Source organism: Xyrauchen texanus, chromosome 27 (assembly GCF_025860055.1).
Source record: "Xyrauchen texanus isolate HMW12.3.18 chromosome 27, RBS_HiC_50CHRs, whole genome shotgun sequence".
Classification (NCBI taxonomy): Eukaryota; Metazoa; Chordata; class Actinopteri; order Cypriniformes; family Catostomidae; genus Xyrauchen; species Xyrauchen texanus.
In genome coordinates this window covers 30,321,512-30,349,424 of record NC_068302.1, presented here as the reverse complement: position 1 = coordinate 30,349,424, position 27,913 = coordinate 30,321,512, and the positions used below count along the sequence as shown (strand labels likewise).

Sequence of the window (27,913 nt, the reverse complement as noted above, 5' to 3'; positions counted from 1 at the left end):
CACTGCTACATGTCGCTGAATGATGATGACTAAATGCGGTCGATTGATGGACTACGATCGTGAAATGGAATGCATAGACTAACTATTGCCCACAAAAGCCTTCGTCGGCCAATTGACAGGGACACTTGCATCTATGTGAACCTCTACAATTAATCTAGATGGACTTCAAAGACTTTGGTCATTAATCTTAGTTCAAACACAATCGATTTTTACTCACTGACACCTTAACACTTAGTTTAATAATTTTAAAACATGATTTTACCTATACATAATTAATATTTACATTACATTCATAATGTTAGCCAGAGGGAACTGGCCCCCACAGTGAGTCTGGTTTCTCCCAAGGTTATTTTTCTCCATTAATCTACATCTTATGGAGTTTTGTGTTCCTTGCCACAGTCAGCCTACGGCTTGCTCACTGGGGTTATTAACTCTTTCCCCGCCAGCGTTTTAAAAAAAAAAAAGTTGCCAGCCACCGCCAGGGTTTTTGACGATTTTCGCAAAACTTTAATGGCCCGCAGAATATTTAATTCCATGAATATATGAAGATGCTATATATCAAAATAAAGATCTGAGCCTCTGCTTTTAGGCAAATAAAAAACGATTTTATTTAATCTTCATTTGTTATTTTTAATGCCATTAAGGCATTAAAGGTAGGCTTTGTCAAAAACAACATTTCGGACAAAAAGCTGAGAAAAAGGCATTTCTATCTACATTTTGAGCTACATTCTCAAAACTCCACTTTACGTTGAAGACGATCGCAGTCTGCTTTTTTTTTTTTTTTTTTTTTCTTTGTTTCTTTGATCAAAGAGTTGCGTACTCTTTCAAAACATGCGTGCGGGTCTTTCTTACCGTATTCCACCTAAAATACGGATACCAGGAAAATTCAGTGTTTGGCGGGAAGCTTTTTTCATAAAACCCGGAAAATTCCGTGTTTGGAAGGGAAAGAGTTCATATAATTATCATTTAATTATTTTTAAACCATTAAAATCAAATTTTGTCTAAATTACACAATGATGATTAATCGACTTTATGGACGTTGCAGTTTTTGTCGTCTGTTAATGCTGATGTTCTGTGAAGCTGCTTTGAAACGATGTGTGTTGTGAAAGGCGCTATACAAATAAAATTGAATTGAATTGAATTGAATGTGCACTTATGGCATCAGTAGGAACATAAAAAGGTTATTTTATGGAATTATATGAACCTTAATATGTTCTTTTATGACATAATACTGTAGGATTAGAATTGAAATCATGATAATTTAAAAAGGTACTCTTATGGCATCATAGGAATCTTAAAAGGTTATTTTATGGCATGATAGGAATTTTAAAATGCGCTCATATTGCAGCAAGCTGTAATACCTCATTGGGACCCTTTAGTTTTAACAGTGAAAGAGGCCTTTGAGAGTAGAAATGCTCTATCTGGCAAAATTACACAAATTTGACATTGTTGAATTGTTTAATTTTAGAACAGCAGGGATCCACAGTTTCTAACCACTTACTATTATAAAGCTACAATGATTTCTGGCTTTAGCAATACTTCACTCATATTCAGTCCGGGACACTAAGTGATCATTAGGTTCTGTGCTCAATACAGATATACAGAACACATCCCTCTTTCTAGATGTTTTTTGTCACAGAGTTTGCAGTGGATGAACCTCAGGAGACTGTGCTGTTCTGTGCGAGAGGCGCTGGTCTCCAGTCTGGTTGATAGAACTGAATGTTGAACATACGTGCCCAGTTCGCAAAGACAAGTTTTTCTGTGATGAAGCGATGGTGGCTGCCTTGGCGGCCCTGCTCATGGGAAAGATACATGGTGCATTCATCTGACCCTGCAGGCTCATAGTAATGATATGGCATTGAGGGCTTGGGGGACCTGTAAAGGACAGTCACATGTGAAAAAGGAAAAAATTTAAATAAATAGAAAGTAGACACAATTGAATGGTTCTAATTCTATAATCATGTTGTATCAACCCTGTAATATTTTCTGTGTTCCATGAAACACTAAAGGCAGAATGTCTGAGCTGCTCTTTGCATTCAATTAAAACGATTGGTGATTTATACTGGCAAGCTCCAAAAATGAGCTCACAATCTCAATTATGGTTGCATCTATTTAAATTTGCCGCTTTGTGACCGGGCTTGTGACTTGCAAGAATGGTGTCTGGCATCTCAGGGATCAAGATTTTCAGTGAATAATTACTTTTCAATCTGTTCCTCACACAGAGCTACCATATGGCTTTAGAAGACTCGAAATATAGCACACATGTTGTAAAGCACTTTACTGGTGCTTTATTGTTTTTTTTTTTTGGGTGGACTATTCCTTAAGGAACATGAGGTAATACAGATCTGCTACTTTTTACACCATTAGAAGGTTTTTCTGTCAGATAAACTGTACATAACTAGTGTGAAGATGTAAACCAGATCAGTTTGCAGTAAATGTTACGAATATTTCACTTTTTTGCGTGCCACTTAGGGTTGCCACATTGGCATTGTAAAATTTTGGACACCCGATCAATGACCAAAAAAACATATTGCTGCCCATCATACAAGAAATAAAACCTTTTATTTTTTTACAATATTTTTTATGATTATTTAGGCTACTCCTTGTTTGATATGGAAATTACCATATACATAGCATATAATTCAATCAAACAATAACATCAATACCCTTAAAAAATATTGTAGCCTATTTTTAAGCTACGCATACCAATTTGAAAATTTTGTCATAATTATGTATTATTTATTATTGTACAGGTTTAACATATTTACATATTCTGGCCCCAAACAGTTTTTTTGAATTTATAGTTCCACTGAACATTTACATTTTTTTAAATGTATAAATATGTATGTATGAAGTATTACGTTATATATAAAGAAAAACACATTTGTACATTTAAACCAAAGAAAATCAAATAAATGTACATAAACATTTATCAAAAGAATATTTTGAGTAATCTTCAGCAGAATTAAATTGAAAAAATATTTGATTTTAAAAGTTTTACAAATAAAATTTTGTTAAAGATCATATAATTTAATTTGATGGAATTTTTTTATGAAATTGAAATGTGTAAATCTTAAAAATAGTTTTTTTTTTTTTTTTTTTTGGAGTGTTGGGCATTATGAACTTAAGAGATCTTAAAAGTAAAAGGAAGAACTTTCCTTTTTTAAATTTTTTTTTTTTATATATATTTTCCAGAACAATGAAGCACTGTAGTAAGTAGACTAAAGTTTAAAATATTGCTCACACAAAAGTGAAAAATCTCAGTCTCAATCCTTCGGACAAACAAGTTCACTAAAATGAATCAGAATTATTTATGATTCACATAAGAATGAAGAAAGTTTGATTCTCCTCCTTGCATAGTGTGCTTATAAACAATGGTTCATATGTGTGAACTCATTGGGAAAACATTGAAATACTGGGACATTTTGCGTCCTGGAATGGAATACAATTTTCCCAGGACAGATGGCCAAAAACCGGAACGATATTGGAAAAACCTGGACAGATGGCAATCCTAGCTGCAGTTACCTCTTATGCTCAGTGCACATGAAGCAAATTTCATCATTAGCAAAGTACGCACAGACTGTCTGATTCAGACTAGTTTTTCCAGACATGCGCCTGCTGTTTACTGTACTAAAGAGTACCACAAAGTCGTCATAGTGCCACGCGTCTAGCATGAAACAGTACATGGCAAAACTATACCCTAGCCTTAAGTGAAGTTCTAAGCAACCACAATACAATGGTGGCTACACAAAATTAATTGAACGACATTATGGTAAAGATTGAAAAGACAGACTCACTTGCAGAACTCGGGGGGAATCATGCCATAGACATTGATTCTGTCACAGATCTCCATAGCGATTGCCATGGTGAACCATCCTGTGCTCAGCCAAGAATTTGACCTTTTTCTAAAATAAATAAATAAATTAATTAATAAAATGTATTTAGAAAATAAATCTTGGCATTGTTGTCCTGGATTATGCCTGTGCCATCAGCGAAGAAAAAAATCAATTGATGTGATAACCTGGTCATTCAGTACATTTAGGTAGTCAGCTGACTTCATTTTATTGCCACAATGTTGGTGAGCCTAGACATGACCAACTCAAGCAACCCCAGATCATAACACTGACTCCAGAGGCTTGTACATTCCTGTAAGTTCTCATTGCATTATGCGTGTGGAAATGCTCTTACTTTCACTATTTAACATAGCCGTGAGTTCTGCTGTTGATGTTTTACGATGTGACTTCAAGCGTTTTAGTGATCTATGATCACAATTCTAATCTTTTTGGCTCTATACACCACCACAATGGATTTGAAATGAAACGAACTTTCTTTGAAATTAAAGCAGACTTTCAGCTTTAATTTGAGGGTATTTACATCCAAATCAGGTGAACGGTGTAGGAATTACAACAGTTTGTATATGTGCCTCCCACTTTTTAAGGGACCAAAAGTAATGGGACAGATTAACAATCATAAATCAAACTTTCACTTTTTAATACTTGGTTGCAAATCCTTTGCAGTCAATTACAGCCTGAAGTCTGGAACGCATAGATATCACCAGACGCTGGGTTTCATCCCTGGTGATGCTCTGCCAGGCCTCTACTGCAACTGTCTTCAGTTCCTGCTTGTTCTTGGGGCATTTTCCCTTCAGTTTTGTCTTCAGCAAGTGAAATGCATGCTCAATCGGATTCAGGTCAAGTGATTGACTTGGCCATTGCATAACATTCCACTTCTTTCCCTTAAAAAACTCTTTGGTTGCTTTCGCAGTATGCTTCGGGTCATTGTCCATCTGTACTGTGAAGCGCCGTCCAATGAGTTCTGAAGCATTTGGCTGAATATGAGCAGATAATATTGCCCGAAACACTTCAGAATTCATCCTGCTGCTTTTGTCAGCAGTCAAATCATCAATAAATACAAGAGAACAAGTTCCATTGGCAGCCATACATGCCCACGCCATGACACTACCACCACCATGCTTCACTGATGAGGTGGTATGCTTTGGATCATGAGCAGTTCCTTTCCTTCTCCATACTCTTCTCTTCCCATCACTCTGGTACAAGTTCATCTTTGTCTCATCTGTCCATAGGATGTTGTTCCAGAACTGTGAAGGCTTTTTTAGATGTTGTTTGGCAAACTCTAATCTGGCCTTCCTGTTTTTGAGGCTCACCAATGGTTTACATCTTGTGGTGAACCCTCTGTATTCACTCTGGTGAAGTCTTCTCTTGATTGTTGACTTTGACACACATACACCTACCTCCTAGAGAGTGTTCTTGATCTGGCCAACTGTTGTGAAGGGTGTTTTCTTCACCAGGGAAAGAATTCTTCGGTCATCCTCCACAGTTGTTTTCCGTGGTCTTCCAGGTCTTTTGGTGTTGGTGAGCTCACTGGTGCGTTCTTTCCTTTTACGAATTTTCCAAACAGTTGATTTGGCTACAGCTAATGTTTTTGCTATCTCTCTGATGGTTTTGTTTTGATTTTTCAGCCTAATGATGGCTTGCTTCACTGATAGTGACAGCTCTTTGGATCTCATATTGAGAGTTGACGGCAACAGATTCCAAATGCAAATAGCACACTTGAAATTAACTCTGGACCTTTTATCTGCTCCTTGTAAATGGGATAATGAGGGAATAACACACACCTGGCCATGGATCAGCTGAGCATCCAATTGTCCCATTACTTTTGTGTGTGTGTGTGTGTGTGTGCACATTTATTAGGCAACTAAATTACAAAAATAATTACTCCTAACTCAATGGTTTATTCCCAATTTTTAGAGTAAGTGAAGATAAGTAACACAAAATGTTATAACAATTGAATAACATTTTTGGTCTTTCAAAAAATATAGTAATATTATAATATTCAGTGACCAATATAGCCACCCTTCTATTCAGTAACTGCCATGAGCCTTCCATCCATGGAGTCTGTCAGTTTCTTGATCTGTTCACCATCAACTTTCACTGAAGCAGCAACCACAGCCTCCCAAATGCTGTTCAAAGAGGTGTATTGTCTTCCCTCACTGTAAATCTCATGTTTGAGAAGGGCTCACAAGTTCTCAGTAGGATTTAAGTCAGGTGAGGAAGGGGGTCATGTCATTATTTGGGCATCTTTGAGGCCCTTGCTGGCTAGCCAAGCAGTAGAGTACTTGGATGCATGTGATGGAGCATTGTCCTGCAGAAAGATAATGCCCTTCTTGAAAGCTTAGGACTTCTTCCTGTACCACTGCTTGAAAAAATATTTTCCAGAAACTGGCAGTTGGTTTGGGAATTGAGTTTCACTCCATCTTCAACTCTAAAAGGTCCAACTACCTCATCCTTAATGATAGCAGCCCACACCAGTACCCCTCCTCCACCTTGCTAGTGCATGACTCGAAGTGGTGCCCTGTGTCCATTAGTGATCCAGCCACGTCCATCAAGAGTCACTCTCATTTCATCTGCTTCAACTTGTAAATATATTCAGTGGTGGTCGTGTTTCAGCCTTCTTGACCTTGGCCATGTCTCTGAGCACTTGGCACCTTGTACTTCTGGACATTCCAGGTAGGTTGGAGTTCTGGAATATGGTGGCACTGGAGGATAATTCACGCTTCACGTTTAATTCTTCTCAAGTCTTTTGCAGTTAATTTGTGCCTTTTCTTCTCCATGTGTTTTTTGCGCCCCAGTTGACTATTCGCAACAAAACTTTGATTGTTTGGTGGTCAAGCCTCAATAGTTTAGCTATTTCAAAAGTGTTGCATCTGTCTGAAAGGCATTTTACACAATATTTGACTTATCAGTGTCAGTTAAATTTATTTTTTGGCCCATTTTAACTGAGGTAATGAAGCTGGCAAAAAATTAAGCACACCTTGATATAAGGTATTAGTCACTTTCGCCATACCCTCCCTCATTACACAAATACATACCACCTGAAAATTATTGAATCCAATAAGCATTCAAGTTTATATGGTTTGGAGTTGGAAAATTTGCAAGGAAATAATGATAAGATCAGAATACTCACTTGCCTAATAATTTGGCACGCAGTATATATTGGCCAACAAACAAAAATAAAAATCTACTGTGAATAAAAAAATAAAAAGGAAACAAGGTCTCCTTGGAAACATGTTTAGATAACAAAACATTTAGCATCAGATTTGAGCAAAACTCAAGTTAAAAACCATGTGAACATTTTGCCTTGAGCAGTTTGTATCTGATTGGGTACATCCCAGCTGGCAGCTGTCTGATTTTCAGCCAAGGTCCGAGTCAGAACAAACCCTTAAATCTCTACTGATGCCAAGCAGAGTGCCCTAAGGGTCAGTGATACCAATTAGTTAGCAAACTCTCCCTTATGGCATTGCTTTTGCAGTTAATAACCCCAAATATAAAGTTTCCATCTCTCTTTAAACATGTCAAACTTGCCGCAATTTCTGCACGTTTGCTTCAATTAATTTATTTACAGGGAAACAATTCTTCTTGCTGCGTCTTTTTTCAGAAGCCTTGTGACTGTTGTGAACTTAGGGTTTTTTTTTAAATCACAAAATGAATTCAATAATTTTCCTGATTGCTTATTTGATTAAAAAAATATAACTATGGAAGATTTTACTTGTTATTGTGGTTCTGTTACCCAGAGGAAGACTCCTTTTTGTAGGAGTCTTCTAAAATAAAAACAGACACAAATAAAACAATTGTTGACATACAGTAAGAACATAGAGCTATACAGTTAATGTGGAAAACAGCATATGCCAGATAATTTGATCTTGGAAGTAATTGATTATAAATGTTTGTGATCTGACTTAAGTTGTCACAGCAAACTCGGCAGACTTGGTTTCTTGTCAGTTGTTAATACTTTAAGATCTCTTCCGAAGTCTCCCATTTAATCTCATTGCTGTCTGGGAGAAACAACTGAGATATTTGGGGTGCTTGGGTTGTGTGAGTGAGTGTGTGTGCTCCTGTGGTGTTCCTGGTCATAAATTACTGGCAATAAGGCATGAATGGATGAGGCAACAAAAAATAAACAATTCGTGTTCATGCAGTCTTTCAACATAAACACACACACACCCTTTGATTCTTTGACATCCCAAGGAACGTATGAACCTTTCTTGACTCCATAGGAACAAAGTAACAAAGGAAAAAACAGTAGCACATAACAGGTATGTGCCATTTTGAGAAAATAAAAGTGTCAAAGCAAACTTCTTTGTTAAATTTTAAAACGGCATTAAAATAATAATTGTATGATAAATAGCACAGAAAATGTTGTGAATGTGTTTTTATATATAGTCAAAATAATCAATAAATAATGCTATTTTAATTTGAAAAGAAAAAAAGGGCCAGGTCACTAAAGCCTCCAAAAAGAAGTGCAAAATCTGTTCTAATTGCTGGAAATCAAGTTAACAAAAAATCTAATGCAATGTCAAGTGAAAATATAGTCATGATGAAAGATGTACATACATTTTAATGGACCGGTAATTTTTTTAACAAATGACTGATGTTTCAACGTAGGCCTCTTAATCTGAATGAACCATAACTCTTTTTACTAACACTCACAGTCATTGTACAATACCAGCGCGTTAAGGCTAAATATCAATGCATTAAAATCCTCATAGCTCATGCTTTTAATATTTACATATACTTCAAACAAAGATTAGACTAGCATGTAGAAACAATATCATTCTCACCTATCTTTCCCAGTTTCCCTCTTGAAGAGTTCATCGAAATGCAACATCTTTAACCGTGAGATGATGTACACCTGTAGTTTAGGTATCATCTGCTTCATCAGACGCAGGTTATTGTAGACCAGTCCTTTACCGTCCTGTCGCATGTAGTTTCCGGGACCCCAAAAGATAAAAACGGTTTCCTGGCTGGAGTTAAGTAGCTCGTGCCTGTTTCGTAGTACACGTTGCATGCTGGAGTGCGCAACCACACGCAGGCTTGTCCGCTGCCCTACGTCCCTCTGGTAGCCTCGTGTTGGGGCATCGTTCATTCGGATGACACACTCCGTGTGGTCGATCTCCGCACCTCGACCACTTCCTGTCATGTGACCAGAGCTGGTCACTAAGGCACAACATTTGCAATGCATCCTAAGAGGCTGAGAATTGAGACAATGATGAGATGTTTGAGCGTGCATTTTCATAAAATATATAGTATTCAGTAGGCTACATGGCCAGTGTACAGAAGAAAACGTTAGAAGGACAGGGTTACAATAAGTTTCAGTGCAATTTCAAGATGCTTAGCAACCACACACACAACAAGGTTAAGAAGCTGACATTTGTAACAGAGAAATTTGTTTAACATTGGCAAACTTTTCATTAGTTAGTTTGAGTTTATGCCTGTCACAACACATTGACTGTAGTTAATGCTACACTTACTGTATAAAAACAAGTCGAAGGAGAAACATGTAGTCAGTAAACTATTTCACAAGTCTGTTCTTGAGTATCGGGTCGCCGGAAAAACAATGCAACATGGAAATAAAAAAAATGCAGCTAACAACAATATCATGAGCAGTTATCGTAGCAACTTTTAAAAGGCAGCAGATAAACACATTGTTGCTGATTGATGAAACCATTGAAAGGGGGAAACATAGAACTATGTCATGTTAACAATTTTGCATCCCTAAAATCAATGATAAAAATGACTATTTAAACAACTTTACAGCTCAAATAATACACAAGTTTTTTTTTATAAAATTATAAGCTATACTTTTCTGTCTTTAAACCTTCCAAAAATTGGCCCCATTCACTTCCATTGTAAGTAGTGGCGCCTGCAGCTGTACGGCCGTACACACACGAGGGCTCGAGCTGAGAAATATTTACTCTCAGAAAACTTAATCTCATAAAGTGTATCCCTTATTTCTGATGGCTGTTTAAAAGAACTAGCAATGCCCAATTTGCGAATGATTAATTATTTTGAGTTGGTTCTTTTCAGTGAATTGGCAAAACGTCTGAATTGATTCATGATTCAGTACAATTCTTTCAGAGCTCTCTCACTGAATCATTTGGAGCGGTTTTTCACACAGTAAAACAGTATCAGGGTATTTACGAATAAAATGCTGGATGCAGTGTAAATTTACCAACAGTCTAAGAAAACTAAGAAAAGTCTTTTTGAGAGGTAGGGGAGAGTGGGGTAAGATGAGCCAGTGGGTAAGTTGACCCACCCCCTGTTTCTAGGCAACTATGCACATTTGGTGTCATGTGACCATACATTCTGAAGGACTCCATCATTTCTATTTTGCTGTGAAGAGGAGAAGCACTTGGGAAAAGAGGCAAGTTGTTTTTTTTTTTCACAAAAACACTTTTTTGCTTGTTAAAGTTAATTTTCTGCATTCCAGGTATACTAGTTGTTGTGCCAAAGCAAATGTATCTAGGTCTAAAGTTGTGTATGGTACATGTTGGTGATTTGTCAACATAGAAAACCATGTGAATCATTTAGCTAAAGGTTAGCCTGAATTGCTAAGCTAGGCTGTTTTTACCAAAATGGTGACTATGGGGCAAAGTGAGCCAGATGATGTGGGGTAAATTGAACCAGTGGTTCAACTTACCCCTAACTTAAGGCACTGAAGTTAAGTTTAAAGCATAACATTGTTTTAAGTATAGTATTACACAACTGTTAACCATTACACATTGCATAAAAGCTATCATGCCAAGAACCTACAAAAGAAGAACAACTGGGGCTCAACACCCTTAGAAGGGATGGAGAGAGCAGCCATTGATGTTGAGGGCGGAAAATCCATCAGATCAGTGGTGAAGGACAGAAATATTGACAGGTCAACACTGCGGAGGTACATAAAAAAGAAGGAGGTAAAGACAGTCAAAACAGTAGGGTGGAACAGCAGAAGCCAAGAGGGTCTTCACATTAGAGGTGGAAAAGGAGCTTGCCGATCACATCAAAAAGTTGGCTGAGCAGTTCCATGGCCTCACTCCAAAGAAATGCTGTGAACTGGCATTCCAGTTTGCACAGAAAAACAACATCCCTGTCCCCAACAACTGGAAAGAGAAAGGTCTAGCGGGTAGGGTGTGTAGGAAATTACATTATAAATTTAGGACAGGAATGGCTGACGTCTGTGTTTTCATGCCACGGTATCATGAAATTAAGTATATTTTGTTAGGTCGAGACTGGTTCAAGAACTTTATTGCACACCACCATCTTTCCTGTCGTATGCCTGAAGCAACATCTTTAGGAAGAGCTACAGCCTTCGACAAAACTATAGTCAGGGAGTTCTTTGACAGTCTGACCAAAGTGATGGACAGGTGACAGAATTAATTTATTCCATAATATTAAAACAAATTAATGGCAACTATAGCAAGATACAAGAGTAAAATACATTTACTGTACAAGAAATGGAACATGAAAAGAGAAAAAACAAACTGAAGGGGAAACAAGTAACCAAGATCAAAGAAAGTCCAAGAATAAAAAAACCAAGAAGAAAACCCCAGTGTACAGCAGCTCTGAGGAGAGTGATGTTCCCATCCCACTTGATGACACTTCTGAGTGTGACAGCTCCCAGGATGAGAGTAGTGAACCAGACATCTCAGATCTGTCAGTTGGTGACTTTATTATTGTGAATTTTGCGACCAAATGCAACAGCTACCATTATATTGGCTTGGTTGAGAGCCTTGAGGACAATGAAGTTAATGCAAGATTCCTCAGAAGAATCCGAGGGAGCACTGGCAAAGACAAAGCCACCTTTGCATTCAAAGTAAATGATGTGGGATCTGTCCCACTGAATGATGTGCTGAAGAAGCTTCCTAAACCTCGAAAGGTTGGAAGAACTGAAAGGAGGAAGCAACAACTCATATTTCCCTGCAACCTTGATGGATGGAATGTCCAATAGTCATTTTCACTGTGCTGAGGTCTGGAAGTTCAAACTGTTCTTTTGTTCTCACAAGTTCAAAACTGTGAAACTGTTTAACAAAATTGGAAATTAGAACTGAACACACTGAAGGGACGTTCTTTCTGCCAAACACGTTTACGTGTGTGTGTGTGTGTGTGACTGGACATGACTTAATTAACAGCATTTAAATGAAAGTGGAGCGTAGTTCTAGCGGAAAGACCAGCAGGTGTACATCACATCATTAGCTGGATAACTCCTAGCCAATCGCACGTAAGCCATTGCTTTATAAGTCCGCTCACAATCTATCACATTGCTGTTTCGGTGTGCTAACATTGCAACCTCCACCTCCCCACCACCACCAGTTGAGCCCTGTCCCGCACGGGGGTAGGCTCCTCGCCCCTGCCTCATATCTCCGGCAGGACATGACGGTTCCGGGTACAACTCCCTCGGACTGCCGGACGGGGCCTAAGCCAAAGAGAGAGACAATCACCTCCCGTTTTACATCTATCAAATAAATGGCATCTCAAACTTCACTCAAGCCTGCGTGTCTTCCCGATAGAACCATATTTCTTGCTCCTGAAAACTATGCTGGCAGTCCTTCACTTAACAGAAATGTTTAAAACTATTGTTCACCAATACAAAAAAAATAAAAGATTAAAGGGAAAATGTAACTTTAATTGATTTGTTTTTTGTTGTTTGAGGTAGCTTTAAAAAAATAACATTGTTTGGAAAGGTAAGTGTATTATTAAATTATTATTTTTTAAAGAGGCAAGTTATTATTATTATTTTTAGGCTTGCATTAAAACGTGAAAAATAATATGGTCAATTTACCCCCAGATGGCTCAATTTACCCACTGACTGGGATCAACTTACCCCTAGCCTGGGGTAAGTTGAGTCACATGAACACTTTTTCTGAGGTCATATTTGTAGTGAGTGTAGTGTATCCTCAGATTAAATCCTGCAGGCACCCATGATTGTAAGTGCCTCTTTGTTGATCTTTAAATATTTTTTTGGTAATCTACATTGTCACAAATACTGTCAATTCTGCTTAATTTGTATTGAACCCTTAACTTTCTAACAGCGTCCACACATTGTGGTAAAACGTGTTAATACTGTTGAGGGTGTGGTAAGGGACCGTCTGAAAAGTCCACAAAGGGAGTTTTTTCTATATAAATGTTCAATAAGATCAAACAATGTATGAATACAATCATAAAGACAAATACTGGTGAAGGAAAAAATAAACAAATAAAAATGATAAAAATATGTATAAACCATCCAAAATGTATACATAAATAAGATAAAGAAGACAAGTAATCGAAAAAATTCAAATAAATATATTTTTTACATATAAATCATTAACGATTTTTAGAAGTCATGGGTCAGGTAAGTTATCATTTTTCCATATAAGAAAAGATATACAATTTGTATTAATACCACATATTAACTCAACCCATTTATTGCTAAAACTGTGGAGGATGTGGTTTAGGGCCGTGATTCCACCCCCCACCATTTAAGTGCCCCTTATTTTAAAACTTCAAAAGTGGCAACCCTGCCAATAAATACACATTCTGTCATAATTTACTCACCCTCATATTATTCCAAACTCATGTGACTTTGTTTCATCCATGGAACACGTGGCAATATGTTTATTTAATTTCAGTCACCATACATTTTCCATTGCATCTTCTTTACATACAGTGAAAATGAATGCTGACTGCAGCTGTCATTTTACCAAACATCTCCTTTCATGTTCAGTGGAAGAAAGTCATTTGTTGTTTGGGGCAACATAAAGTTAAGTAAACGATGACAGAATCTGCATTCTTAGGAGAACTATCTCTTAATGCTTGATACCATTACATTATCAATACACTACCTTAAAAAAAATTACACAGAAAAGAAAATCAGCAAAGCTAATTTACTGAAGATACAACCTCAAGAGAAAGCAAGCTAATTTAATTAAGGAGACAGACACATGTGGCCAGTAATGTGACACCACAGTGGCCCCTGACACACCTGGCACTGTGTGAGATAAATCATTTATGATAAAGGTGAAGCCTCTTACACCTCTTAGCCTTGTGCAATCGGTGAGAGCACTTTCCTTACGCAGGTATTACTGCCTCTTAACGATGGAGACTCTATTAGATTTGATCTACTGTGATAAACAGGGTAGTTTCCATGGATACAGTGACCCAGTGGAGTGTACACAAATCAGGTCCAGTAAATAAACATCCACACTGATTATTCTCTCATTAACATCCTCCATCTTAAGATCCCTCCTGCGAGACATATGCCCATAATTACTCTAATAGCAAGCTCGCTCTCCTTCCAATGCATGAATCATATTGTTGCTGACATGGATCTGCATATGACCTTTCTGAGAAAGATGGGAAAAGGGGAATTCTAGCCATTATCCGTTATGGACACACATTGCCTTTTTCGAATAATTAAATGAGTGTATGGAGGTCAAATTTCTTTTTTCTTCAAAAAGGTAAATTATTTAATTAGTCAACAAATTAGGTTATCTTGGAAGGTAAACAAAAATATGATTATGTATTATTTTACTCTTAAGTATCATATTTACAATAGCTTTGATTACATATACTGGACCCACAAAGTATTTGGACACTTAAGTCACACTTAAGAATCTATGAATGTCATTGCATTAGACAACAAAATATCAAACTATGAGGCTTCTACAAACTTTATCAAAACTAACTATACTTTTATGAGCCATCTTTTAAATGACCTTTAACCAACTGGTAAAAAGATGACTTTTAGTGGAAGAATGAAGCAGCCAGTTTCAAGTTCACACAGGGGTTCACCCAGAGTAAACATGTGTAGTTTATCACATCACCTATGGATTATTATATCACATTAACTGTCGCTTAAGACATGGATTTAAACACTGGTGTCTTATGGATTACTTTTTTGCTACATTTATGTGATTTTTGGAGCTTCAAATGTCTGGTCACCATTAGCTTGCACTGTAAGGACCAACAGAGCTGAAATATTCTTCTAAAAAGCTTTGTTTGTGTTCTGCAGAAGAAAGTAATTCATAAACATCTGGGATAGAATGAGAGTGTCTAACAAGAGAATTGTTATTTTAGGTTGAAATATCCCTTTAAAAAGGCTGGGTTTCACTGAAGAAAGATGTTCAAGGATTACTACTTAAGCCATTCTGAACTGTCAAAAAATCATTCAAATTGTCAAAATCCCACCAGAAAGATCCTCTGCATGTTTTTCATTTCCTTCCAATGACCTTCCAAAAACTGCTGGTAATGTTTTTGATGAAAATGTGTAGACCATGTTTATTAAGCTATATTCTACATAGGCTGTTCATTTCCACTAATAGGAGAAAATCTTCCCCATTTGACTGTTATAAAATTACTTCCACAGATTATATCCATCAAGTCTGGCTCTGAATCCTGGAGTTGTTAATTCGGATAAGAGTTAAGAGTTCTCTTGAACTACTGAGAGGTGGTAGACTTGAGAACCTTCACTGTCCAGGCTGATCTTGTCAGTGAGAAGGATGAGAGAGACTTTGCATGAATTGTGCATAACAAAAATAAGATACATTCTGTAAGATAGTAACGTTTTAATTAACTGGTATTGTTCAGGTCAAAAATATTATTAAATATGACTAAGTCAATATGACTACATTAGGTTACACCAACAAATTCATTTTTAAGGGTCAGATCAGGTAGAAATAGATCCTTAAATAATGAATTGCAGGTTAATACAGAGTGTGATGGGTTGATGCATTGTAAGCATCTGCCAAAACAAAGGTCCATCAAACAAAGCTATACTGTGACTCCAACAGACTTGAAATAATTTATATAATTTCTATGATATATTATGGTGCTTTTGCATCCTTTTAAAGCTTTAATGATCATTCCCTACACTGTCAGAAAAAAAAGTGCAATTTGTACCTTCAAGTGTATAATGGCTCGTCAATGGGGCAGTACCCTCAATGGTACATTTTCGTCCCCTTACAGCTTGTACCTTTTAAGAGGCAAATATGTACCCTTGGTGTCTACCTTGGACCTCAGTGATATGGTACTATAATGTACCTATGATAAAGGTGTAGATTTGTTCTTTTATGGGTACTACCCAGTGACAAGCACTTTGTACCTTATGAATGGGAAATTTGTACTCGAAGCATATTATAAACTTGATGTTTAAGTTACATTTATTTAATAACATGACATAATTACATTCAATAATTTCACATTTTTGTTCACATTGTCACAGAATTAATACTTTAAAAATCTCAGAATCACAATTTGTCATCAAATACAGTAGAACACATAATCCATTTTAACTTAAGTACCCTTTAATACTCACCCAAAAATACATTTCAGGAGCACATAAAAGGATAGGTTTTACTGAAAATCACAGGCTCTCTTTTCAACACAATGGCAGTAGACAATCTCATTTTAAAGCTTTAAAAAAAAAAAAAAAAAAGAACAAAACAAACATGTGAACACTCAAACAACTTCGGAGGATCTTCTCTCATTTCAGGTTGTTTCTCACAAAAAATACATTATCGTATGCCTTCAGACGACTTGAAATTAGACACAAGTCACATGGACTACCTTTATGACATCCTTTGGGTCCTCAAATCTTTAAATTGAGCCTCTATCCACTGCCATTGCATTGAAAGAGTGGGCTGTGATATTCATTAAAAATATCTCCTTTTCTGTCCCCACATAAGAAAAGAAAGTCATACAGGTTTGAAACATCATGAGGGTGAGTAAAATATAACAAATATTTACAAAAAAATATGGTGTTAATAGTCTCTTCTGGACCACAGGACTTTGCAATATCTTGCAAATTGCACAATGCAGGAAGTTGGCATATTTTTCATATAGGGCAAAAAAAGATACGTGTGCACTGAAGGCTGCAATTACCCCCTCTTTGATTCTTATTCCCATGAACACCATCCATTTGATCAGTACTTGAACCATCCTGGTGAATTTTCATATGGTGCATCAGCATCACACTGTAAGAGGAAAACATAATTGTGGCAGGGCGGAGGGCCCGGGCGTGATTATACACACACGGACCCTTATCAGGCTAATTAAGCCTCAGAGAGAGACAAAAATGCACACATGACAGACATGTCCATAAACGCTCTCTCTCCCACACCACCACCCGCAATCTGCCTTTATCCCTCTTGGAGGCTTGATAAGGGACCGGGTGTGTATAATCATGACCCGGCCCCGCCCTCCACCCTGCCACATTAATGTTAGAACAGTACTAAAACCCTGCAACATCTGCAAAAACAACTTTCCAAACTTTACTTAAATTGATGACAAATATTATAGTATTACATCATTCTGATGAAACAAAAACATTTGTTTGACAATATTTACTACTCATATAATCAGCAGTAATGCCACAATAAATACCTGGAAGATCTTCTGCATGCATCTCCTCACTTGCTTCAATGTATATTTTGGCCAAAAGGATTTTTCTTGGTGTAAGCTCATGCACAATACTAGTGAACCTCTCCTTGTAGCACTGGACAGTTGATGAATGGATGCGGTCAATTTCATCAAATAACTGGAAAAAAAAAAAAGTGAAAATTTGTAATCATTCACTTTAACTTGAAATTAAAGTGGTCAAACTAGTCTTATAGAAATAATTCACCCAAAAAAGAAAATGATGTCCTGACTCACCCTTATGTCACTCCAAACTTGTATATATTTTTCTTCTGTGGAACACAAAAGGTGAATGTTTGAAATCTTCATTGTGTTTATTGGCCATAATGTAAGTGGATTGTGACATTAAAAAAACTCAAGAGGGGATAATACCATAACACCACAGTAAAATTAATCAATGCTACTTAAAGGAGCCCTATTATGCCCCTTTTTACAAGATGTAATATAAGTCTCAGGTGTCCCCAGAAAGTGTCTGTGAAGAGTCAGCTCAAAGTACCCCACGGATAATGTATTATACCATGTTATAAATGCCTCTTTTTGGGTGGAATCAAAAACATGCTGATTTTGTGTCTCTTTAAATACAAATGAGCTGCTGCTCCCTGACCCCTTTCCAGGTGAGGGATGTGCCTCTACAGCTTGTGCTTCGGTTACTACAGCAACAACAAATCAGAACCTACAGGTGAAACTCGAAAAATTTGAATATCGTGCAAAAGTTCATTAATTTCAGTAATTCAACTTAAAGGTGAAACTAATATATTATATAGACTCATTACAAGCAAAGTAAGATATTTCAAGCCTTTATTTGATATAATTGATGATTATGGCTTACAACTTATGAAAACCCCAAATTCAGAATCTCAGAAAACTAGAATATTGTGAAAAGGTTCAGTATTGTAGGCTCAAAGTGTCACACTCTAATCAGCTAATTAATCCAAAACACCTGCAAAGGGTTCCTGAGCCTTTAAATGGTCTCTCAGTCTGGTTCAGTTGAATTCACAATCATGAGGAAGACTGCTGACCCGACAGTTGTGCAGAAAATCATCATTGACACCCTCCACAAGGAGGGAAAGCCTCAAAAGGTAATTGCAAAAGAAGTTGGATGTTCTCAAAGTGCTGTATCAAAGCACATTAATAGAAAGTTAAGTGGAAGGGAAAAGTGTGGAAGAAAAAGGTGCACAAGCAGCAGGGATGACCGTAGCCTGGAGAGGATTGTCAGGAAAAGGCCATTCAAATGTGTGGGGAGCTTCACAAGGAGTGGACTGAGGCTTCAAATGTCAGTATTCCTCTTGTCAAGCTGCTCCTGAACAACAAACAACGTCAGAAGCGTCTTACCTGGGCTAAAGAAAAAAAGAACTGGTCTGTTGCTCAGTGGTCCAAAGTCCTCTTTTCTGATGAGAGCAAATTTTGCATCTCATTTGGAAACCAAGGTCCCAGAGTCTGGAGGAAGAATGGAGAGGCACACAATCCAAGATGCTTGAAGTCCAGTGTGAAGTTTCCAGTCTGTGTTGGTTTGGGGAGCCATGTCATCGGCTGGTGTTGGTCCACTGTGCTTTATTAAGTCCAGAGTCAACGCAGCCGTCTACCGGGACATTTTAGAGCACTTCATGCTTCCTTCAGCAGACAAGCTTTATGGAGATGCTGACTTCATTTTCCAGCAGGACTTGGCACCTGCCCACACTGCCAAAAGTATCAAAACCTGGTTCAATGACCATGGTATTACTGTGCTTGATTGGCCAGCAAACTCGCCTGACCTGAACCCCATAGAGAATCTATGGGGCATTGCCAAGAGAAAGATGAGAGACATGAGACCAAACAATGCAGAAGAGCTGAAGGCCGCTATTGAAGCATCTTTGTCTTCCATAACACCTCAGCAGTGCCACAGGCTGATAGCATCCATGCTACGCCGCATTGAGGCAGTAATTAATGCAAAAGGGGCCCAAACCAAGTACTGAGTACATATGCATGATTATACTTTGAGGGCCGACATTTCTGTATTTAAAATCCTTTTTTTTATTGATTTCATGTAATATTCTAATTTTCTGAGATTCTGAATTTGGGGTTTTCATAAGCTGTAAGCCATAATCATCAAAATTATATCAAATAAAGGCTTGAAATATCTTACTTTGCTTGTGATGAGTCTATATAATATATTAGTTTCACCTTTTAAGTTGAATTACTGAACTGAATGAACTTTTGCACGATATTCTAATATTTCGAGTTTCACCTGTATATGAATGACACCATAAATACCAGAATTCAGCAAGGGCTGACTGGGAAGAGAAATCTGCCCAGATTTTACATAGCAACTGCCCCAAAAGTTGATATCATTTTCTGCATATCGCGGTGGCTCATTTTAGCTTATCACGGCCAATTTCGCGGCTGACTCGGTTCTCCATCTGTAAAGTGATGTCACTTTAGAGCAGAAATAAAAACCATTCATTTTGACAGTGTTTTTTTATTAATATAAGAGAGAGGAGTGGGGGGACATTTAATATTGTAGGGTGGTTGTGTACTCACTGCCGACTCACATTTATGTACAAACACCATGCAAAAGTGAATTTTGCATTATAGGTCCCCTGTAAACTACATTCCAAGCTTGTTCACAGGATGCAATGAGAACCAGTGAGGTTTTCAGTGCTTTATTGCTAATAATTTGATAGTAAATAACAACTTAAATTGTGTTCTGTTCAAAAGTGATCATATCACTACAGAAACTTAATACAGGAATACATTGCACCTTTTATTTCAAATACTTTTACTGTGGTTTATGTCCTGCCACCAGAAAGTCACCTTTTGTGTTAAAAAGAAGAAAAGAGTCAAGTTGGTTTGAAATTAAATTAGGGTGAGTAAAAGACAGAAGTTTTCTTTTTGAGTAATCTATTCAACAACTTTTCCGCAAATAAAAATATTAAAATGCCCAAGTGACATTTGTGAAAATTCTGTGCCCCTCTCATTTTCATGTCCCCCTGGTCTTTACAGTGTAGTTCTATCCTAGTGTTCCACGTGCAACACTGAACTGAAACATGTATTTTAAGATGATAATTGACAAAATTATCTGTGATTTTACTTACACTTCTCCGCCATGAAAAAGTTTGCTGCTCCCAATCTTTAACTATCAAGGTATCAGGTAGCATTTTGCCTTACAGTTCATGCAAAATATTTACATGTCCCTCAAAGGTGCATCCTCATCAATGACAGCAAACTCCTGTTGGAGCCAAATAAGTGCATTTGTTCAATCTCAAATGTACAAACAAATTTTCCCAAATTTTGCAACCATTCAAAGATACTGTTACTCTTAATTTACAAAAAGTATTAATGCCATCAATGATTAGAAGCTATATGTATTGTGAAAAGCACTATACAAATAAAAATGAAGACTTAAAATATATGTCCTGTAAAACATTGTGCACTTGGCTAGCTAATGTGTTATATACTACAGCATCACTCACCCCTGACACAGACTTTTTGCAGTTTCTTCAGACTGCATGACTGTGCCCAAATTTCTCCTTACTCCTCTCCCTTGAGAATCAGAGGTACATGCTCCAAGAGACTGGCACCAAGTACAAAAACAGATATAAAAGCATGATCAGGGATAACAGGCTATGTCATAATACTTGGATTTATTGTGAAAATACGGTGCACGGGGAAGCGAGGGTGTAATAAATCAATGTTTTTTAATACTTTGGGCATTGAGCATTTTAAAAACAATATTGCTCCTGGACGTTAAACAATCATAGCCGATACACACTTGCTGTATACCGGCCCAAAGCTCCAGCTCACAGGAATAGTGAGCGGCGTTGAGCGGATTTCTTCCGCACTAGTAATGGGAAGATCGGATCATTTACTGACTTGGATCTTTGGGTCTCGTTCAGCAAAATGAAGGTATCTTTATTCAAGTAATTTCGTTCATTTGAGCAGAATTAAATTAAAATGTTACATTTTCAATAGCCAAATCCCCCCCAGCCCCAACACGTCTACTTACACTTAATTTGATTATAGTCCCAATAAGGAAAAACCGAAAGATTAATTCACCTCTGGATTGAATCTTCTTGACGACTCGTTCGTTCTTTTGTTACGTGACAGCTGTATATGCTATGCATTGCTGACACAGGAAACAGGAACAAAAGAGTTGAAGAGTGAACAAAACATTAATTGTAATGACTACTTGTTCTTCTGAGTCACATAAAAGACTTGTTCAAAATGAAAGATTCGTTCATAACGAACCATCACCCGCACCAGTGGACACGTACTGTTACGTTCTCAATACACGGTGCAAGAAAGCAGTTCAACAGACTAAAGTGTTTCAATGAACAAAACATGACAAAAAATGTATTGACGTGTAGTAGCGTTGGTATAAGCGTATACGAATGGTATAAGAATGATTGTCTCGGACATCAAATTATTGAAAATAAATGCAAACCTGAGGCGTAACGGCCGCAACGCAATAATTTGATGGTCCCATGTTAATTATTCCGTACTAAACTTAAGTAGGAAAATAATATGTTGGCTTTATAATGAAATAAGTATTTTGGTGGGAGAGCAAATATGGTTAGCGTCAATGTCCGTCAACAAAAATTACTACCTAAAAATACAAATTATAACAACATTTAAATTTAAACGTACCTCTGAATTTATGTGATTCTTCAGTGTCTTCCAGGTTCTTTTAACTTGAGATGATCCTCCGTCGACAGTCAGAGATCCATCGTCATGCTGCGAACGTTGTTCCGCGCACATCCCAAACTTCCCGCGCACAGCACGCGCCGTGAGTCAAATTGGACGAATAAAGCTCTAAGCTGTGAATTTTCCTGTTGCACTTGCAGGTCTTCGGTTTTTCTTGTTTTAAAAAAGTTTGTATTAATTGTGTATAAGTGTGCGCTCTTCCTTTGAATAAATTAAACGTCCAAAAGATCCAAAGTTTAATGATTTTATTTAAAGTTTACGTTTTTTTGTTTTGTTTTTTTTATAACAAAATGTCATTAATGAGTGCAACAAAAATCCACCTTCCAAACCATGTCTTTACCCAAATACACTTTGATAAACCTATAATAATTATATTATATTATTTAGAGCTGTCGGAAAGGGTTACGGGTGTGTGTGCGTGTGTGAAACTACAATCAGTATACACTGTAATCGGAGCTAGCAATCATTATGTCTAATGTTAACAAAGGTTGCCTAACTTTTGTAACTCAATGTCAAAACATCAATGTTTCCAATAAATCAAAACAACAGCATGAGATTTGGCACTTATCTGTTCAAATTACATGTTTTAGGATATTCGTCTTTTTCTTTCTTTAGTTATTTATTTGTGCTTTTGCTATATTCGATCATATGTATCCAGTGTACACCGGTGCCTCGAACCACATTCATCTGCGCAGAAGAGCAGAGCCGAACCACAACCAAAGCAATATCCTTCTGCAAGACACATGCAGTTTGATTTTTAACCGCTAGAGGGCCAAAAGATATATAGTGTGACTCATTTAAAGGGCACCTATTATGGCATTTAAAATGTTCCTAATATTGTTTTGGGAGTCCCCAACAACAGTTTTACATGCATGCAATGACAAAAAACACTTTTGTTGTCTTATAATATGCATTTATGTTTACCCGATTTGCTCACCGACTCCCAAATGATTCGTTCAACGACTAATTTTTCCAAACCCCTCCTTTGCGTGACGCTAATCTGCCGTGATTGGTCAGATGACCCAGTCAGTTGTGATTGGTATACTCTGTGCAGAGATTGTCGGAAACGGAACACCCATCACCACTTTGTAGTAAAAAAAATCAAAATCAGTGAAGGAATTTGAGTTGATTTATGTTAGCGATCATAGCCCAAAGTTCGGTGGTAAACACCCAATCAGTTATAGTTTGCATTAGCCCAACACATAAACATATTGATAAAGCACTGCATTACAACAAGTTATTGCTCTGTTCTTTATGACAACTCCAATAACATCGACAAACATTTCACATATTTAAAAAAAAAAATTGACATTGGAGACCTAGAAGCTGCGCTGAGCGTAACGTACACAACACACACAAATACTTATTAAGCATGCTAAAAAACACATAAAAGCAACAATTATTAATAATACTTACAGGTTGTGATTCGGAGGAGGAAGCTGATCCAAATAAACTTGGTACTGAACCTTCCTTCAGTATCAACCAGCTCGCGAATCCACACTTGAAAGCATTCATGTTCGTAAAGCAATCGTCATTAAAATGACTCGAACACAGCACAAGGTTCGGGCTATACTTGTGTGGTATAGTTGTAAATATAAACTCTAGCCACTGATTCTTCACATGCTCGTCCCTGGGCAGTGAAAAAAAGGTCGCTTTTGATACGCACTTCAGAACACAGCGTCTTGTTGTCAACATGATGTTTTCAAGTTTTCCCTGGTGTCTGCGCACGCAATGAGTGGGCGCGGCCAATTTGATAATTTTTCGTCTTGACGTCACAACAAAAAGGAAAATGACTCGTTGGATAAACGATTCATTACATTGACTCAGAGTCGAATCCTACTTTTGAGAGACAATAACTTTTTTAACGGTGAACTTTCATATATAAATATTTAGATCCTCTTTCTCTGCCTGATATGTCACAGAAGAACTAACCCTCTGTGACATATCTGGCAGAGAAAGAGGATTTATTTACTAAACAAAGAAAACTAAGAATAAAAGAAAAGCACTGAAAACCTGGCACAGAGCAAACCAAAAACATGCAAGAACTAACAGGGAATAAGGAAACTAAAATGGCTTATATACAAAAAGGAACAAACAAGGGAATAAGGAACACCTGGGGAACAATCAGGGAAGGAGAACTAATCAGGGGAAACCAATCATAAAAAGAAACTACAAAGGACTACAAAAACCAAACAGAAAACAGGAACTAAACTAAACTTCAAAATAACCGTATAAAAACAAAAGACAATAGAGAACATGACAACATGAAGGGTTTGGCTTTGGCAGCTTTGAACCAACACATCCCCCACCAGAAAAATAATTAGATCACAGTATTTGTACATCTTTTGGGGGAAATGGTACATACATGGACCCTTTGATGGACAGAAATGTATTTGTACCTTAAGGTGTAACTTTGACCAAGTGAGGGTACAAACACATAAGCTGTAGGCTACCCTATGTGATAACTGTTACCTTATTTTTTTTTTTTTGTTATTTATTTATTTTTTTTTGGACAGTGTATTCATTGTAGTTGCATGAAAATGAGTGACGAGTAAATTCTTCATTGGGGCGAACTCTTCCTTTAAGGACTTCAGAGACACAACATATTTGCTGTGATTTTCCAGATGTCTGTAAAACACTCAGACACAGAAAATCTGTTCTCTTCTCTTCAGATACAGACAAGCTCTTCTGTATGCAGGAGTATACAGAACACAGCATCCTGGGATAACTCAAAGCAACTTTCAAAGGACAAATTGAAATGGTATAAAGCTTTAATGGGTTGTTTTCTTAAATAACATTTGTGTTGATTTAAATACTCTGACAGGGGTTTCAAGAAACCAGCTTTAAAATTGTTTTCCAATTTCAATAATTAATAGAAAATCAATTTATTAAAGCTACAAGCAAACTATGCAACAAAGCAATTTCAAAGATGTTAACAAATCTCTGATGACTGATCTGTTCTACCAGCCCTTAAAACTAAATGTGTTTAAAAACTTTTGAAACCGTGAAAGAAACTGTTTAAAAAAGGCATGATTAATTAGGTTATGATCTAAATTAGTTTCTTAATTGCAAGGTACCACTTGAATCACTTAATAGAGATGAGCTTGATTGTATTTACTAGATCCATTGGAAGTAAGTCACCTTATGATCAATGATGCTGCTGTAATCTTTTAAGTACTTCTGCTGTCTTAGAATTTCCATCTGATGTCCATCTGATTCCCTCTGATTTTCTGTTGGGCTGTTAATACTGCTATTGTACAGGAACAATAAGCTTGTACAGGCGGTCATAACACCAATCAATATGATCCCATGACGCTGAAACCAGAGAAACATTAATCTGTCATTAAGGATCCCCATGCAGGCTCTTACATCAATGGTTCTGCTGATAGGTATATTGGTTCATGAAAGGCTCATATTGAGTGTTTTGAGCTAATGGGGCATAAGGTACAAGCTGGGTGAATATGAGTACCTATATATCAAATAAAAGCTCTAAGTGACATCTTTTCAGCACCATGAGAAGACAACTGAAATGATTAGCCATATATTATGGAAATGATGGGGGGTTTATGGTGACAAAAATATAGATGTAAGTGCACTTTTCATGCATCAAGCACACAGGACAAGTTTCCCAAGACACAATTAAATGGTAAACACGATTCAAATATGTATCAGACAAGGAGAAAATGTTTTCATGTGCATATAGCTTTCAAATGAGGTCAATGAACTCAATGCATAATTGCTGTTTATATAATCATAATAAAATAATTAGTTTAAATGTTCTAATCATTAAGAAACAATTGCTATTACAATTCATTCTGAGTTTTGTTACACTATAAGTTCATTGCAAGATTTTAAAAAGTTCAAATGAATGATTTATAGTTTTCTTACAACAATATTCTGCAGTTTATGAAACCTCATATGCAAAAAGGCATCTCTCTCTCTTTTTTTTTTTTGGGTCATTTTGACAATTATGAAATTAAATGGAATACGAATTACAATTATGACAGAAAATAAAACCACGTAACACCTCATTTGTGTATCCAATTCAATGTTACATTGTTATTTACATTTGATATTTTTGCATTTGGCAGACGCTTTTATCCAAAGCGACTTACAGTGCAATTATTACAGGGACAATACCCCTGGAGCAACCTGGAGTTAAGTGCCTTGCTCAAGGACACAATGGTGGTGGCTGTGGGGCTTGAACCAGCATCCTTCTGATTACCAGATTACCAGTTATGTGCTTAGACCACTACACCACCACCACCACTGTTATAAGCCTTAATGCCATTGCAATGCATTTATTTAAATATATTTATATATTTACATTATACTGTAAACTAAAAATAGGTTATTAACTTAAAATTGACCACAGTTGACTTACCCAATATTGATTTGGTAAGAACTTTCGAATGAAATGACAACTCCATCTTGTATGTAGGCAATAGACGTTCTTGTGACTTAGTGTGACTGAAATCACCCTTACAAAAATAATGGTAAACATATTTTCCGCCTAAATATAGGCTAATAGTCGTAGCCTATATAGTAATTACTAGTTATTGTGTAACTTGGCATTAGTGTCGCTGTCATCAAAAAGTATAAATGTGTTATCTTTTTTTCCTAACTGTAGTATAACTACAGTTACTATTGTAAATTTGTGTAAGCCAAAGGCAGTTAAAGTTAGTTTACATGAAAAAGAAAATATGAACCCTGTACCGTTCGCGTCTTCATATTGTGACGTCTTTAATTCGGCCACTTCAGTCCAAGACGTGTTCTTTCACCGACAGCGTAGGTGTAAATCCGAACGGTTTACATCTCTTCCTCCAGCCCTTCTGCACACACGTCTTCATCCTGAATCTGCACTTAATTTAATCTAGTCATCCGTCCACAGAGTGCTACGTGTACGCATGGTCTTAAAGAACGCCGAATGCAAATCCCTTACAAAATATTAACATGATGATCAAAATTTCCAACAACAACAGGCTGCTTAACAATTATTATTAATACTGTAAAAACGTAGCTATTAAATTAATATGGAATGTCCTTCAAACACTCACATAGGGGCCGAAGCGTAGGCTATTTGTACACTAAAAAAAGAAGAAAAAAGAGCTTAACACATCGCAATGGAGAAGAACGCAGGTGTCTCGAGACGCGTTTTGAAAAGCTGAAAGGTATAGTTCACCCAAAAAATGTAATTATTTCATCATTTATCCACCCTCATGCCATCCCAGATGTGTATATCTTTCTTTCGTCTCCTGAAAACAAAGATTTTTAGAAGAATATTTCAGCTCTGTTGGTCTATTCAATGAAAGTGAATGGTTGCTAGAACTTTGAAGCTCCTAAAAGGGCACAAAGGCAGAATAAAAGTAATCCACACGACACAGTGGTTTAATCCATGTCTTTTGAAGCGATATGATAGGTGGGTGAGAAACAAATCAACATTTGAGTCCTTTTTTTACCATAAATTCTCCTCCCTGCCCAGAAGGTGCACTAAGATGGCTAAAAACATAAGAAGAATGTGAACATAAAAGTGGATGCCTTTATGCCCTTTTTGGAGCTTCAAAGTTCTGTTTCTTACCCACACCTATCATATTGCTTCTTGCCTTTGCTTTTTGGACCTTCAAAGTTCTGGCCACAATTCAATTGCATTATATGGACCTACAGAGTGGAGACATTCTCCTACAAATCTTTGTTTGTGAACTGAAAGAAAGTCATACACATCTGGGTTGGCATGCTGGTGAGTAAATAACTAGACTATTTATTTATTTATTTTTGGGTGAACTTTCCCTTGAAGTTCTTTTTAACCTGACAAGACATCTAAAAAGTAAAAGCTCAGCAAAATGTGGCGCATTGTCAAACACGTCCGTCTAGGCTTTTTTCCCTAATTTATTTTTTATTTTTTAAACAGCACAGACGAACACAAAACCCATTCACACGGCCCCTAAGAAGCTTTCAGAAACTTTGGGTATTTTGTATAACAGTGGTGTATACCAGTAAAC

General features: G+C 36.9%; 1 protein-coding gene across 1 annotated transcript; it reads right to left on the bottom strand.

Annotated features, from left to right (window-relative positions):
- Nucleotides 1-427: 427 nt before the first annotated feature.
- On the bottom strand, nt 428-26,768 carry st6galnac5b (ST6 (alpha-N-acetyl-neuraminyl-2,3-beta-galactosyl-1,3)-N-acetylgalactosaminide alpha-2,6-sialyltransferase 5b). The gene is made up of 5 exons (XM_052094402.1): nt 26,631-26,768; nt 25,056-25,229; nt 8,639-9,048; nt 3,798-3,905; nt 428-1,875 (listed from the first exon to the last, which is right to left on the bottom strand). Exons 1-5 carry the CDS (start codon nt 26,643-26,645, stop codon nt 1,659-1,661), a joined length of 924 nt encoding a protein of 307 aa, XP_051950362.1. The 5' UTR covers nt 26,646-26,768; the 3' UTR covers nt 428-1,658.
- Nucleotides 26,769-27,913: the final 1,145 nt, after the last annotated feature.

Coding starts and splice junctions, on each gene's coding strand:
- st6galnac5b (XM_052094402.1), bottom strand. Junction 3,906..8,638: donor AGGGAAACTGGGAAAGATAG/GTGAGAATGATA, acceptor TATTTATTTTAG/AAAAAGGTCAAATTCTTGGC. Junction 1,876..3,797: donor ATTCCCCCCGAGTTCTGCAA/GTGAGTCTGTCT, acceptor TGTCCTTTACAG/GTCCCCCAAGCCCTCAATGC.